This window comes from Symphalangus syndactylus, chromosome 10 (genome assembly GCF_028878055.3).
Source record: "Symphalangus syndactylus isolate Jambi chromosome 10, NHGRI_mSymSyn1-v2.1_pri, whole genome shotgun sequence".
NCBI lineage: Eukaryota > Metazoa > Chordata > Mammalia > Primates > Hylobatidae > Symphalangus > Symphalangus syndactylus.
Genome location: NC_072432.2, coordinates 112,419,201 through 112,435,346, shown reverse-complemented (window position 1 = coordinate 112,435,346; position 16,146 = coordinate 112,419,201). Strand labels below are relative to the sequence as shown.

At 39.4% G+C, this 16,146-nt stretch overlaps 1 protein-coding gene across 1 annotated transcript in view; it reads right to left on the bottom strand.

The window, feature by feature from the left end:
• Nucleotides 1–10,295, bottom strand: part of KCNH8 (potassium voltage-gated channel subfamily H member 8) — a 373,450-nt gene extending 363,155 nt beyond the window's left edge. The window contains exon 1 of the mRNA XM_055295551.2: nt 9,984–10,295. Within this exon, the coding sequence (XP_055151526.1) occupies nt 9,984–10,059 (76 nt within the window). The 5' untranslated portion in view covers nt 10,060–10,295. The remainder of the gene's footprint in view (nt 1–9,983) is intronic.
• Between the last annotated feature and the right edge of the window lie 5,851 nt (nt 10,296–16,146).

Below are 16,146 nucleotides of genomic sequence, written 5' to 3'. Positions count from 1 at the left end.
ATATAGAAGTTAATTTCCTTCAAATAAACAAACATGATTGAATTAGAAAAAGCAAAACAGCGAAAGAAAACTTTCTATTTTTCATAGCAATTGCAAAGATAAAATTACTAGGCATAAGATAAGTACAAAATGTTTTATTGAGAACTCCCTCAAAAGGTGTAAACAATAAAAATATCTAGTAAGTTTCTGAATATGAATTTTCAACATCACAAAAATATCGTATTTCCTGTAGATTAGTCCATTAAAAATACCATCAGGATTTTTTTCAATTAGAAAATCTGATACTTAAAGTCATATAGACTTCCAAATAAGTACAATTAGTCAAATAAAAATCTGAGAACAAAATCATAGAATGAGAATTTTAAGAACATATCACAAATATTCTATAATTAAAATTGTAGTACTAAAATATACAGAAAAAGATCAGTTAATATAATAGGACAGAAAGTCAAGAAATAGAATTACATAGAGGAATATAAAATATGATAAACTAGACATTTCAAATTAACATAAAGAAGATGAATTGTTGAATAACATTGTTGGGAAATTTGTCCAATTCTTAAGTCTATACACTCTTAGGATAGGAATTTGAAAATAAAATAATTTTGATCCCTATATTACACTCAGTAGATTAAATTACAGAACTTATTAATGGAGGAGAAAAAAATTGAATACATAAAATAAAACTATAGTAGAACATATGGGATATGTTTTAAAAATTATACACCTACTATGTACCCACAAAAATGAAAAATTAGAAATAATAATAATAGTAATTTCAAAATAGGGAATGCCTCTCTATGACACAGAATCTAGATATCATAACAGGGAAATTTATTAATTCATCTATATAAAAATCAAAAGACCAACCAAAACTGGGAAAATGTATACAATTCGTATTACTAATAAAGTGTTCCATTTTTAAAACTATATAAATGGCTCAAAGATGTCAAAAAAGGGAAAAACAACAATTCAATTAATAAGAGACAATGAATATAAACAAGTAATGCTCAAGAAAGCCTTTAAATATCTCTTAAACATATTAAAAAATTCTGAACTTCAATTATAGTAAACAAATGTACATTAACAATCACAAGAAACCACTTTTGATCCATTAACTTGAAAACAATTCAAGTGATGACATAAAGAATGCTGAAATGCTATACAAATGTTAGCCATTATTAATATCTACCAAATAATTTTATAAATTTTGACTTGCTAGAACCAATAATACAATATATAATATGAGTACTGTACAGAGAAACAAGAGGCCTAAGTTTTTATTAATGATGTATCCTAAAACCTAAAACTACACATTTGTTGAGAGAGAAGGACAGGCTCATTTTCAGATGACTGAGATGTAGCCTGACCAAAACTATACCAAATTAATACAACACAAAAGCTCCTTCTCATTGCCGCAGGCCCAATACCCTCATTCTTTTCCATAACTCATCGAATCACAGTAAAACATTTATCCAGATGTTAAGGTAAAAACCTTGCCCAATTTTACCTTCTACTTTATTCTCTCCATTGAAGGAATAGCCAGAACACCACAGGTAACAGCCATCTACTTCTTGTCAAACTGGATATTTGACATTTCAATAAAATCTGAACTTCTTATGGGGATCCTTTTTTCCACAAAATCAAATAAAACATGGCAAGACTGGTAAGTGCTCTGGTCTCTGTTCCCTCTAGTTCAATAACTGGAATAAGAGATTCATTTGGACTGACAAATACCATAAAGATGTCTGTTCAAAATACTTAACAGAAAAAAAGAAAACCTTTTTTTTTTTTTTTAAAAAAAAAAAGGCTTTATAGCCTTGAGAGTTGGAGGGCTCACTACCCTTACTTCTTCCTGTAAGTTTACTGTGGAGAAAAAGTAAACTATTTCTGTTAAAAGATGTCAATAGTACCTGACATTGGAAAATATATTCCTCCCAATAAAAGCAGACTCAAAATACATGGAAGAATTTCCTCTATATGACCCTAACAAGGTAAATATCCAAAATGATGTCACTATAATAGCTATGAGAACTAGAATATCTTCACAGAGAGATTAACCTCACAACAAAAAGAAATCACTAGAGAGTACTACAGTCAGCAAATTCTAAGCAGAAAAATCTCAAAGAAAATGGATTTCCTTTTTTAAAAAAAAATGGACACGATTTTCTTTGATGAGCAAAACTGCTTTCCATGGTGAATGTATTTAGTAGTTCCAGTTATGAATCTTAAATACCAATTTTAAAACATCACTTAAATGACAAGTATTTAAAGCATAATATATCCAAAGGGGAACAAACAGCATATAAACTAGAAATGGCTAAAATCTTTAAAGAAATATCTTATTTGCAAGAGCTAGAAACTAGAAACAATACCACAAACCACCCTAGTCTGTTTACACTTGCTATACAAGCACATTTTAGAGGCAGTATGATATAGTAGAAAAATCACAGGCTAATACAATATAGTACAATTCTGGGCTTGAATTTTGTCATCTTTGACTCAAAAAGTGGGTGCTGCCTTCCACCTTGCTGGGTTATTGGGTTGTGGTAGGAACAGAAAAAGCACCAGCAAAGTACACAGCATGCATGTAGACATGCCCAAGATGATAGACACTATTATCACTAGAGTTCGTAAAAGAAATTTGTGCTTAAACCATGTGAAAATAAGAGGCTGGAAGGCAGTCCAGTATTCTCTCTCAAAACTAAAGGTAATCATGCAATAGTGAATAAAAGGAACACCAGGTACCACTAAAGGGAGATAAATATAATTAATATACAGCCCTGGCCTTCAAAGAAGTTGAAATTCTTTTACTCAAAGAAATATTTACTGAGCAAAGACCATTTCAACTATAAGCCTAAGCAATGGGAGTAATGACATAGTTAAGGCTTCAAGGAGTTCATGGTTGAGTGTTAAAATATGAAAGCATATAATTATAGCACATATAAAAGCTGATTAGAGGAATGGGCAAGGCCATGTGGAAGTATAGAGGAAATGTCATGTAACTTTACTCGGAGCCTCAGAGAAGGAGTTTGATAGAATGTAATCTTTAGGATGGATCTCGAACAAAAAGCATCTTGCTCTTCAAGTGAAAAGCAGAGTCCCAAAACCATGAAAGAGCAGGGAATTTAGAATGAGTATGTGTGTAGCCTGGGAGACAGTGGTTGGAAAAGATTCTGCAGAATCATCTTGGGGTCAGATGATGCTAAGGACATTGGACATTATCCAAAAGGCAGCAGGGAGCCAATGCATGGCTCTAAGCAGGAGCGTTACATGATTAAGTGGTAATATTGTTTTTAATGGAAATCACTCTGGGAACAATGGAAACTGAACAAGCGGGAGTAGAAGGGACTGATGGTCACAGGGGTCTAGTTAGAGAAAGGCTGCAATTGTGGAGATAAGAAAAAGATGATCAAAATTAAAACAGAAGCAATAAAGAGGGAAATGAGGCGCCAAATTAGGGCATTTCTGCAGTAAAATATTAAAAATTTGATAATTAATTAGATGTGTAGGCAGTCAAAGCCAACTCAGATTTGCAGCTTGAAGAACTGGATGGGTGGTGATGCCAATAATGAGGCTGGAAATGTAAGAAAACAAATAGGTTTCAAAGGCTAGAAAAGATTATTAGTTCATTTGGGGACACGTGGCATTTGAAGGGTTTATGTGACAAAGAGGGTTGTATTAACAACTATAAAGGAAAGCAAAATATATCTTCCAGGGAATTTATAATCCAATAACTATATTTGCCTGTTTAAATTACTGAGAAAGCTCTTCAATTGCTCCAGTTGCTAAATATGAACTAGGTCATAGGTGAAGATGAAGTCTCATCTTTGATGTTTGTATTTTGGATTTTAAACACAGCATTTAGACGAGATCAGCAAATATACACTGCCAGGGTGAAGCATACTATCTTTGCAGCAGTTCCAACTCTTTACCTTTTACTGTTGGGATTTCTCCAATCAAGTTCACTGGCACTGAATTCCAGCAAACCCTCAATTCTTTTTCTTGACCAAGGACATAACTCTAGAATAACACAGGGGTAAACCGCCCTGGAGGAGAAGAGTAGTCAGCTATGTGGTGAGAAATAAATCTATCACTTCCTTAAGAGAAAGTTAACTCCCTGGGAGAAAGAAACATTCCTAAGAAAATGAATACATCAACTTCACTGCATTCTATGGAACCTTTATTTTAAAAAGTATTATTAGAAGAGATAGTGAAAAGAAACATCCCAAGTCTAAAGTTGGCATCTGCTGTAGTGTGCTTTAGACTGTGGAACATGGGAAGGTTGAGCATTTGGGGAGTTTTTTAACTAGACATAGATGGCACCATAGTTTTTTACCAAAATATGGATCTATCACTTCCAATGGCTTATTATGACTAAAAGCTGTGGGTTTAAAGATCTTTTATGGCTGGTCTAACCTACTTTCCATTGCCCTCTTACTTCTACATCGACCCCTTAACACCCTTTAAAATGCCTCTTATTCTCACTAAAGGCTCTTTCCAGCCTCAATGACGAGTACTGTACAAACTGACAAATTAAATAGAATATTGTTTTTGCACCTATCATATATGATACAATCATTCCCACCCAAAGTTATTTGTTATACGAAGTCCTCTCAGATCATTCCTGCACAGAAACTATTCCTCCCTCACCCAAATGTGCATAGCCCTTTGTCTGCACCTTCCAAATTACACTTATCTTTTTCTAATCTATATTATAGTAATTTGTGCATGTTACATTGCCCCATTTGAGAAAAAGATAATCCTGATTTATTCCAAATATCCTAGCCTAATGGCTTTGTGTATAGTCGGTATTCATTGAATATTATTAGAAAAATGATTGGGTCAGGGGCAGTGGCTCACGCCTGTAATCCCAACACTTTGGGAGGGTCAGGTGGGTGGATCACGAGGTCAGGAGTTCAAGACCAGCCTGGCCAAGATGGTGAAACCCCGTCTCTATTAAAAATGCAAAAAAATTAGCCAGGTGTGGTGGTGGGCATCTGTAATCCCAGCCACTCGGGAGGCTGAGGCAGAGAGTAGCTTGAACCCAAGAGGCGGAGGTTTCAGTGAGCCAAGATCGCACCACTGCACTCCAGCCTGTGTGACAGAGTGAGACTCCTCTCAAAAAAAAAAAAAAGAAAGAAAGAAAGAAAAAGAAAAGAAAAGAAAAAGAAAAACGATTGAGTGAATGAATAAAGTACACATTTCTTTAGAGAGACTGTGCCTCTTCCAGAAGTATGTTGAGTCTAGGATAGCTCAGAAACTAGTAACTCAGGATCCTCAATATGCTTCTGTAAAGACTTTTTGTCCTTTGCCAGTCTCACTGGCCAGAAGAGGTCTCATGCCATGGCCTTTGAACTGAAAGTAATGAAAAATGTTAGAGCCTAGAAAGACTATATCGTGGACATAATTTCAATTTTCAGCATATTGCATATCCATTTTCTCTATATAATAATGTCAAAATTATCTGATGTTAGCTTTTAAGACTGTGCAATACAACTTTTCTTATTATTTGTATATATCACTAATCAAAAGAAAATCATTTCTGGTAAAGACATAAATCCAATTCCTGTCATTCTAACACTTTCTTCATTGTAGTGAAGTTATCAGAACCCCTGTGATAAGTCCTTTAGAGGGCACAGAATTCATCTACAAAGTCAAGAGTATGATAATGCGTACATTATCCTTCGCCCTATGCTTCTAACATTAAGAGATCTATGTACCTTGATGAAAGCAAAAAGATAAAAAGAAAAAAAAAACACTGAGAATTTCCTCTGTAGAGGAAGTATTTCAATTTTAACAAATTTCTTTTCTTTTTTCTTTTACTTTTTCTTTTTTATTTTTTTTAAGACAGAGTCTCACTCTGTCACCCAGGCTGGAGTGCAGGGACATGATCTCAGCTCACTGCAGCCTCTGCCTCCTGAGCTCAAGGGATTCTCCTGCCTCAGCCTCCCAAGTAGCTGGGATTACAGGTGCATGCCACCGCACCCGGCTAATTTTTGTATTTTTAGTAGAAACAGGGTTTCACCATGTCAGCCAGGCTGGTCTCGAACTGCTGGCCTCAAGTGATCTGCCTGCCTCAGCCTCCCGAAGTGCTGGGATTACAGGCGTGAGCCACTGCGCCTGGCATCAATTTTAACAAATTTCTTTGGACCATTTCAAACAGGCTATATAGAAGTGCATAAAATATATGCAAATATTAATGAGTTTCTAAACAACCATTATTTCGAATACTTTGATTGGAATCTTCTTGATGGAGTCCACTGGGCTACAAACTTCCTTTAAAACTTAAATTTTTGTCTTAGTAACCCGAAAGGGAAGAAGTAGTCTGGCCAAATTTTCATATGCCTAGAAAATGTAAGCTAATCCACCATTATGTTTGAAAATGGATACTTCCCTCTGAAAGCTTTGTATCTTTTTTAAAAAGCTGTTTTTCTCAAATGGTATCCTGTGACAAACAATTGTACTAAAAACACTATTTTTTCAAATATAAACACATCGGTATATATTTTCTCAAATATATACCAATGTGCTCCCTTATTGTACTTTCCCTTTGTCCAAATTAATATTTACTTAAAGCAAAAGTCTAAACAGAAAAGATTTTCTTAAATTACAGTAAATATGTTTAAAAAAAAAACTATGGAGAAGTGAACTAGTTGCAGGCCATAACGTTAGGAGTGTGTGTGTGGTGTATGTGTGTATGTGTATGTCTTAGAGTGGTACAAGTGAGTGGTTTTTGCTATGTGTAATCATTCAAAGAAATTCATTGGAATTACTTTTCCTTTTTCCCCCTAAGTGGGGTATACATATTTAAGATTTCTAAGGTTCTTAGTTTTCCTAAGTCTTATTACACTTCAGTTAAACACAAACCATAGAACATATTTCAAGAGTAAATACATTTAGTGGTAATTTTATATAATATTTTTCAATAATGGTTGCAAATTATATTGCATATCAGCATATCAGAAAAAAATAGCTTCAATTAATAATCCACAAGTGTCTTTCAATCCTGACAGAGCTCACTTTTTAAATATTAAAAAGAATAAACATTATAATATGTAAAATAATAAAGTGTCACTAAGTTATAAAATGTATTATTAACTTCTGTTACGTTGCCCTGTGATAATATCTCAACTGATAAATAGTAGGATTATGTTATAGAGTTTTATGTTGTCATATATTTATTTTTCCTGGGAGGATTTTCAGATGATGTCTTACATTGTTTCATTATTTTCCAATAAAATAAATTAATAAGGCTAATAATAATACTGCATGTTGGGTACGTTAGCAAGGCAGTTTGCCAGGGTTGTTGTTTGCTGTCTAATTTTTTTTTCATAAAAATTGTCCAAAATAAAATAAGAAACTAGCATTACTGTAAAATATACTTCACAAATAAGGTAAAAATTATACCAACTCAGCATATTACATATTGAGTATAATTAACATTATTCACTTTCCAGCAAAGTTTTTGAGCAGGTGGCAATTTTGTAAATTTAAAATTTGTAAATAGTTTTCTCTTGCAAAAGAAAATAAATGACAGCTATAAAAATCAAGAGAAGTAAGGATTATCATAGGAAAATAGTTTCAGAGACAGTAATTATAAAACTGTATCAACAAGAAACAATGGCATAAGAAGATACAGTAAATAGCTAGCTGGAAAAATGGTATACCCATGATTCTAGATATACCAAAATTTGTGGCTAAAATTTTGTTTAAGGTATTTTAAGTTTCAGATTATTCAAGTCATCCTGCAATTCAAAACGAAAAAAAAAAAGAAAGGAAAAGAAAATGAGAAAAGAAAACCCTCTTTCATTGAGTGGGGTTTCTTGGGAGGAGGGGTATTCACTAAATGTTGTAAACAAAATCTTGCCAAAGTCAACCTTTGTGTTACGTATCACCTTCAAATTTGCTTCTCTGATTGTCAGATTTCATGCAAACTGGTTCCCTCCAGGAATCCCCCAGACGCTGTGGAGCACAGACCAAGCATGGTCTCCAAAAGACTTTTTGATTTCTCACTGTACTAAATACAGGTATGTCAAGACGGTCTTCTTTAAAAATAAGGATTTAAAGTATCTAACCTATCTTATTAACATTAACGTGTAGCCAACATAGAAAAAGAACTATTCACAAGTACATCCATCTCTCCCTACATGCCCTCCTGCTTATCATGCATATTACTATAGTCAGAGTCAGAGGCCAAGATATTTCCACGCTGATGATTTAAAGCCCCTCTCATTAGCAATTGATAGCTGAATGTATCACTGTAGTAATTCCCAAGGCTGTGCTGGGATGATTGACTACACATTACACTTCATTCAACTTTAAATGGCAATGAGATAAACAATGACCATTTACCAATTACCTCATTTTCAATAGACAAATTCAGGATCAATGTTTACAGCCTTTTAGTTTTGGATGTTCAACTTCAAAAAAAAAGCATCCACGTGAAACTGATCAGTACCTCAGGTAATGAATAGTAAAATAGTAGTACCCGCCATCATGCATGGTAAAACACAGCAGTGGTGATTTTGTGTGGAGCTTCAGTGGTGTGGTAGTGGCAATGGCAGGGACTTGAAGTTTTCCTATAATATTTATCATTATTATCTAAAAAAGACATACATAATAACATTACACCTCATACATAACATCTAACACATTTAGAATATAAAAGGGAAAAGAACGGCTAGATGTAAAGATAAAAACCCTTATGAAGTGACCAAATATCCACACCAACTACCATGATTAGGCTAGATGTCAAAAATAAAAACTGAACAAAATTAAAGTAAGTGATTCATTTCTCTCTCATGTAAACTTTTCCAACTATCCCTGAAGCATAAGTCCAAGGCTTGCTTCCCACCCAAAGATAAGACTGTATATTTAGACTACTGGAGTGGAAATGAAATTAGCATTGCTCTCCCATATCAGCTCCAAGAAATATACAGAGTAAAAGCAATGACACTTGAACCACCAAGGACTTTAGGATAAATGAGTTTCTCTGAGTCTCAAATAACAGAAAAATGGAAGACAGTGCACAGAAGCAGGATAAGCTAGAAAGAAGATGAGGATATTCGTAGTGAAACCAACTGAGAGTATTTGTTAGGGGTGGTAGTACAGACTCCTAATTACAGGGTTAAAGCCAGCTAGGAAGATCCACAGGGTCAAGTAGAGAGCTTGAGAAGCCTGAGAAGGAGTGGGGACCTGACCGTGGTCCTGAAAGAGAACAACTTGCAGATGATAACGAACCGTCTGCTAGCAACCACACAACATCCTATTTTTTTCCTACTGTAGCTTAAATGAGCTAAATGTCCAACAATATTCTTACTCAAAAAAACTAAAAACTTTCTCTTATCATCAAATCAGTCTTTCTTCATGTCCTTCTTCCTGAACAGCCTCTGCTTGAGTGTTAGGCTCATTTCAGGATTAAAAGATAGGCTATTCTAGCTCAAAAGCAGGAATCAAGGTTCTGACAAACTCACAACACTTAAAATTCTACAGAAAGCTTACACTTGGCAATCCTGCATTTCTTAAACTCAGAAAATCATACCTATCCGAAAGATATCACGGAATGAAGCTCCAAGAAAGAACACTCCAAGCTCTCCATTTAATCTAGGGAGACTTGAAACTCTAGAAGGATTAGGCACACCGATATTCCCCTTTTCACCTCGGAAAATTACAACCAATTCCCTAAAGATAAACCAAAATGCAGGTCCCACGGTGAATATGGGCGTCGGTCTTTCCTCAGGCTGCGTTTCAGTCCTTAACAAACGCAAGAACTCAAGAGAGCCAACTATTACACCAATACAAAGTGTTAATACTACACCAAACCATGAGGGGACAAATGTCTCCGCACAAAAGATACCTTGGCAAGAACAGAAGAAAATTCACTCCGCTGGTACAAAAGGGAAGGTGGGAGCAAAAGTAATGTGTACGAGAAAAATCAGTCTCAGAAAATGCCATACCACTCGTCCAAGTGTAAGACTTACGTGTTCCGTCAAAACGGGTGGCGATGGTGTCCAGGAAGGTGTTTTGCGGCGCCAGTAATCCTTTCATAACCGGCATTTTTCCAGCGTGGTGTGAAATTCTCCATCAAAGTTTGTCCGGAAGGATGGTTCGAAAGGAAAGTGCCAAGAAGGGAGAAGGGAAACCTGATGACGGCAGGGAAGGGGGACCCGGCCTGACGGCGGGGCCGAACAGGGGAAGTGGAAGGATGGAGGGAGAAAGGGAGAGAGTTCCAGCCGCCCTGGCTGTGGCGGGAGGAGCCCCGAGAGCGCTCCCCGAGCCCGCCCCGCACCTCCAGGCTCAGCCCGGCGCAGGCTCCCTCTCCCGCCCCCTCCACCCCCGCCAGCTGCTGAAACCCCCCCCACCGTCCCTCCGCGGGCAACAGTGCCCGCCAGGCGCCGCCGCGCGGTGCCTCGCCCCCTACGTCGCCCGCCCGGAAAGTGCCCGCAGTGGCCCGGGGCGCCGCGCCCAGACCGACGTCTCTGGGGTCTGGGAGGGCGGCACTGAGAGCTGGGAGAGGCGCTGAGCCTCCCGGTCTCCAAGGGGCGCCGGGAAAGGAGAGCGAGCGCAACTCCCACCCCCCGGGAGCCAGTGAACAAAGACCCCTTTGTTCCCTCTCCGTCCCACTCCCGGGGAGACTGGAGTCCCGTGGGTGTGGTATTGGAGAAAGGGAGGAGACAGGTCGGGGCAGGTATCCGGCCAAAGCCTAGAACTTAGGAGGGGGAGGCCCTCCCAGTGGTGTCCAAGGGAGCAGAGGCAGCCAGGAGCCCCACGGGGAGGCGGCCCCCTTCCGGAGCACCTGCCATTGCGAGCCCACGCGACAGGGGCAGGGCAGCCCGAGTTAGTTGTGAGGCCCATCCCCAGTCACCAGGGTCTTTTAGTCCGGGAAACTGGCTCCGAGCTCCAAAAAGGGGTGCTTCAGCCCTTCTCCCCAAATTGCCATTGGCCTCCGCAAGCCATCCCAAACTTTAAAAAAATAGCCTTTTGAACGGACAATGGATGGTTTCCCATTCTCCGGTAAAATGTGAATAAAGCATTTCTAGAAAAGTTTGCTATTTTTATTAATTTGCAAAATACCACGTAAGTAAAAACAGTAAGGCTGCCTTCCAAAAATAGCTTCAAACACAAATCCCCTAGCCTGTCCCCCTTTCCCCAGCCCCCACTCCCGAAGACTGACACCTCCATGAAGAAAGCCTGGCGGACGGCCAGGAACTGAGGGCGTCTCAGAAAACGAAAGTGGTCTCTCCCAGTCCTCCCCTCTGGCCCCTCGCGGGGACTCCCTCTCGGCCGACGTTCTGTGGGGAAAGTCGCCCAAGCCTGCGGCACAGCCCTGTGGGGAGTGCAAGGGGACACCCCGAGCCCGAACTTCACAGAAAACTCTGCAAGGGAGGAGGAGTGTGGAAGGGAAGTTGAGAGCCCCAGGATAGAAAAACAAACGTAAGCCCAGGTGCTAGTGCACCCGGAAGGAAAGGAAGGAAAAAGCAAACAGGTGTCAGAGCCGCAGCGAGGCAGCTCTGATCTCCAGGGACCCGGGCGTGGCGGGAGGAGGGAGCGCCCACCCCCCACCCCCTTACTGTGGGTAAGGGGGTTTCTTGTTTCAATTATCTCGGCTGTTGGGACTTCGGGGGGGACCCCGCGGGTTTCGTCACGTCTGCCCTGGGCTCCGGGAGGGAGGGGGAGGAGAGAAAGAAGCGGCATCCCCCCTCTCCCCGCCCCCAGGCCCCCTTTCTCGTGATGCACTTCCTGCGGCCGAGGATTCCCTTTGTGTTGAAATTCGAGAAGATCCGGCAAGAGGCTCGAGGCTAGCTGGGCGGGGGCGCGCCGAGGAGGGGACGGGATTCCGGAGTGGGCGGCGCTGGGCGGCCATCCCCGAAGAGAAGCTACCAACGTGGGGTTCCTCGCCCAGCTGCACCCTGCTTCTGCCGCAGGTCCGTCCCTGTCCCCCCCTCAGTCCCTGTGTCCCAACCCAGCTTCGCTTTTCGGAAACCGAGCTCACGCGGGTGGAGTCCCCCACGCGGCGAGCCGATCGCAACTGCGGGTGGCTATGTGGCTCAGTCTTGGGCGGAGCTGGGGAGAAAAAGATGAGGGAGTCCCTGTTGTTTGGGTGGCGCATCGTGTCCCAGAAAATTCAGGCTGTTGCTGCCGTTGTAAAACGGAGATAAACGCCACCCGTGAACTGGCTCGAAGTTCAGGATGAAATTTATTAGTTGTAAGCCATGACTCGGGTTCATACAATTTGCACTGTAGGGCCGTGTGTGTAAAAATTGTTTCCTCGTGGTCCTGATCTATGTTACCTAATATATGAAATCACTGCAAGAAGCAAGCCACAGAGTGGCTTAAAAATAACAACCCAAAAGAAAGCCCCAGTTTCATGGCAAAAGGAGCCTGGCATTTATCATTCACTGTCTCCCCTCCAACACCTATTATGTGTCAGGAACTGTGCTAGGCATGGCAAGATCCCTGCCCTAAATTCAAATTCAAGCCCTGTATCCTACTGAACTACAGTAGATGGACCTAACTGTCTCTTATATCCTTTGCCCACCAAGAAGTCTTTCTTAATGAAGACTGCCATCACCACTCTGGTCTTGAGTTCCAGGCCCTTTTTAATGTTCATCCTAAGGGTTTGTGGCATCGGTGAGGCCAAATTGTGCCATTAGAACATGACTTCCATCCAAGTTTAAGTATATTAAATCCCTTTAAACATGTTTTGCCACCTGGAAATCAAAGACCATGAAAGAAGCACCATGGGAGTCTAGAGTTTTCACTATCATCTGCCCCAAATCACCAAATCTCATGTGCTTTCCTTAAGGAAATTTTCCCACTGTCCCCACTTACTGACACAGAAAACCCCAACTCATTTTGTTGCAACTCATTTTATTGACACAAAAAACCCCAACTCATTTTATAGTAGATGACACACTACAGGGATGTGATCTTTCTCTATGGCCTAAACCAGACAATGCTACAAGAATACAGGATAACCACACAATAGAGTAAACTTAATGCCCTCATTAAAAATATTGATGTTCATGAGAACACATGGATATAGGGAGGGGAACATCACACACCCAGGCCTGTTGGGGGATGGGGGCTGGGGGAGTATTAGGGAGAAATACCTAATGTAAATGATGAGTTGATGGATGCAGCAAACAAACATAGCACATGTATACCAATGTAACAAACCTGCACATTGTGCACATGTACCCTAGAACTTAAAGTATAGCAATAATAATAAAAAATTGATGTTCACAGAAAAGATCTTTTTCTTTGACTTTAAAATGTAAAGGAAGGCACAAAATCCCTATATCCAGACCAAGGTACTCTATTATGTACTACAGAAGGCCTCTTTAGGTAAAACCAACCTAGGCAAAGTTCACTGATGCAATAAACTGCCCCAAACCCTATTGACTTAAAATGACAACAATATTATATTTTGCTTTCAGATCTCCAATTTTTACAGGGATCAATGGGACAGGTTATTTCTGAGTACACTTAACCTGGAACTGGAAAATACACTTCCAAGATGGTTCACTCAAAGTGATGGAAATTTGGTGCTGGCTCTCAGCTGGGAGCTCAGCCAGTGCTAGGGCCTTTGGGCTTCAGTTATTGGTGTAGATCTCTCCAGGAACTACTTGGGCTTCCTCACAGCATGGTGGTTTCCAGAGTGTCTAAAGAGACAGGAAGTAGGAAATGCCAGTTTCTTAAGGCCTGATCTAGAAACGGCCAGATTGAAAGCAGGCACAGAACCCAGGTTAATCAGAAGGGGAAAAAGTCCAACCTTTAGATGGAACAAGTATCAAATAAAATGGAGCCATGTTTTAAAATCTTCCTATCAATTTGTTAATATTTTGAGTTTCAAAGGAAGTTGCCTCATAACAGCATTCCTTAATGTGATTAAAAATCCATTTTTACCTATTCTTTATGTCTCCATAAGTATTTGAGATTTATGGGTACAAGATCTGGGTTCACCTCTATAATTCCTTATAGGGAAAATGTAACACACAAGAGAGAAAATAGACGTTAAATTCACTTAAGAGTTATAAGCCACAGATAAAGCAATTTTTATTCTTATTATTTTATTTAAGACTGACTGACTCTCACTAGCATTTGATGTTGTCTTTTCAGACTGACTGGAACTGGGAAGAGCTTCAGGGCTCTCCATACTAGTTTGATGGTTTTAGGTCCGCTTCATGTCTGTTTTCTAATCATAGCATTCATCTAATACCGTGACACAAAATAGCTGCAAATGCCTTGCCTTATTGATGCATATGTATTTGACTGTAGGCACTGAAAATATTCTTAAACTTTTTCTGGCAACAAGAATTTTAGCCTTCGTAAGAAGGAAATATTTTAATTTACAGGCATCTACTCAGATGTATTGAGTTCTAGTTTTGTTTCAACCACTTATCCCCTTTGTCATTTAAACTTTGTGGGTTTCCATTTCCTTAACTGTAAAACTGGGATAATAATACTTTCCCTACTTCCTCCACTGAGTAGAAGAAAATATTTGTGAAAGCCTTTGAATCTCATAATATGTGGCATACGATAAAACGGATGATAATAATCATTGTTCTCTTTTTTTGTGTTCTAACATATCTAATACAAGTTGTTTATCCACAATAAATATTGTTGACCAACTATTACAGTTTATGGTCCTGTTAGCTCAGAACACATTTATGTATTAATAATTTGTTACAACCTATGACTGGTGAGCTTTTCCTTCTAAATATAAATGACTTTAGAAGCTCAGAAGGAAAATCAAGCAGTTGATTTCTTTGACTAATGCTTTCAAATTGTTCTGCTCTTATATCCAACCAAGCTGGATTCCAATGGTATGTTCACTGCCTCCTCTTCCCCAGTGTTCACTGCCTCCTGTTCCCCAATGGTCACTGCCTATTTCTCAGTGTATGTAGAAACTAAAATACTCCAGCACAATCTCCAAAGCTATGGTTTCAGTCAGACTAATCTAGATTATGCCTCAATAAAAAACATAATATCTCAATGGCTTATTACAATAATGCTATTTCTTGCTCAGTCTACATGTCCCACCTGAGTTGGCAAGAGCCTGCTCATTATTGGGGCCCAGATTGATGGAAGTTCTGCTCAAAAGGTATTTTCTTTGAAGAGAAAAAGATAATCCGGCAAAGCATATACTGTTTTTTCAAACTTCCACTTACAAGTTAATGACCAAAATAAGTCATATGGCCATCCTAATTTTAAAGAGGTGGTAAAATACAATCCAACCCTTGCCCTCAAAGAAAAGGAACTCTGGAATATTCAAGAACTGACATTTGGTAGCAATAGAGGTGCACTGTTTGGATCTCATGTCAAGAGAACCTGGTGGGAAAAGTGTTGCTGATGACAGTCTTCAGCTGCCACATCTTCAAATCTGCCACACTGTCCATGCCAGCCGATGACCAAACGTGATGCCAATAGTAAAGCTCAGCCCTTTCTATCCTGTATGGGGCTCTTCTAATAGGTAATCTCCGTGCCAGGATTCCTCACTAGCTTGACAAAGACTTTCTCAGTAGTGCACCATTCTTCCTACCCACTGTTCCTTCCCTCTCCTTGCCAGAGGTCAACCCTGCATCACAGTCTGAAAACTCTTCCTGCCCCTCCACCTACCTTTATCCTTTACATGCTCTTTCTTCAGTGTCAACTCCTGTCTTGGTGTCTGCTTGACAGAGGATCCAGATTGACCCTGGCACAGCAGGGAGGTTTTCTGAGAAGAAAGAATCATGAGCCCATTTACTAAATTCTACAGCTAACTGAATCTTGAATAGAAAACAAACAAACAAACAAAAAACACCTCACGTATATCTTTGTTGCCTTCACTCCAGCACATCCTTTTCCTTTGCTCCCTATTTTTCGTCCATGATTCACCACTAGCCCAAAATACAATCTGGGAACCAATCTTGATTATCCTCTCTTTACATTAAAATAAATAATCTTTCACTAGTTTCTACTACCTCTCACTTCATAAAATCTGTAGAGTCTGTCCTTTTTCCATTTTCCACTGTCACTCTTTTAATTGATATACTCATTATTTCTTACTGTAACTATTTCTCTTAGCTGGTCTTCCTGCCACAAACCATTCTTCTTGAATTCATCCTTTATACTGCAGCCAGCGTGCTGTTTTTCTATAAT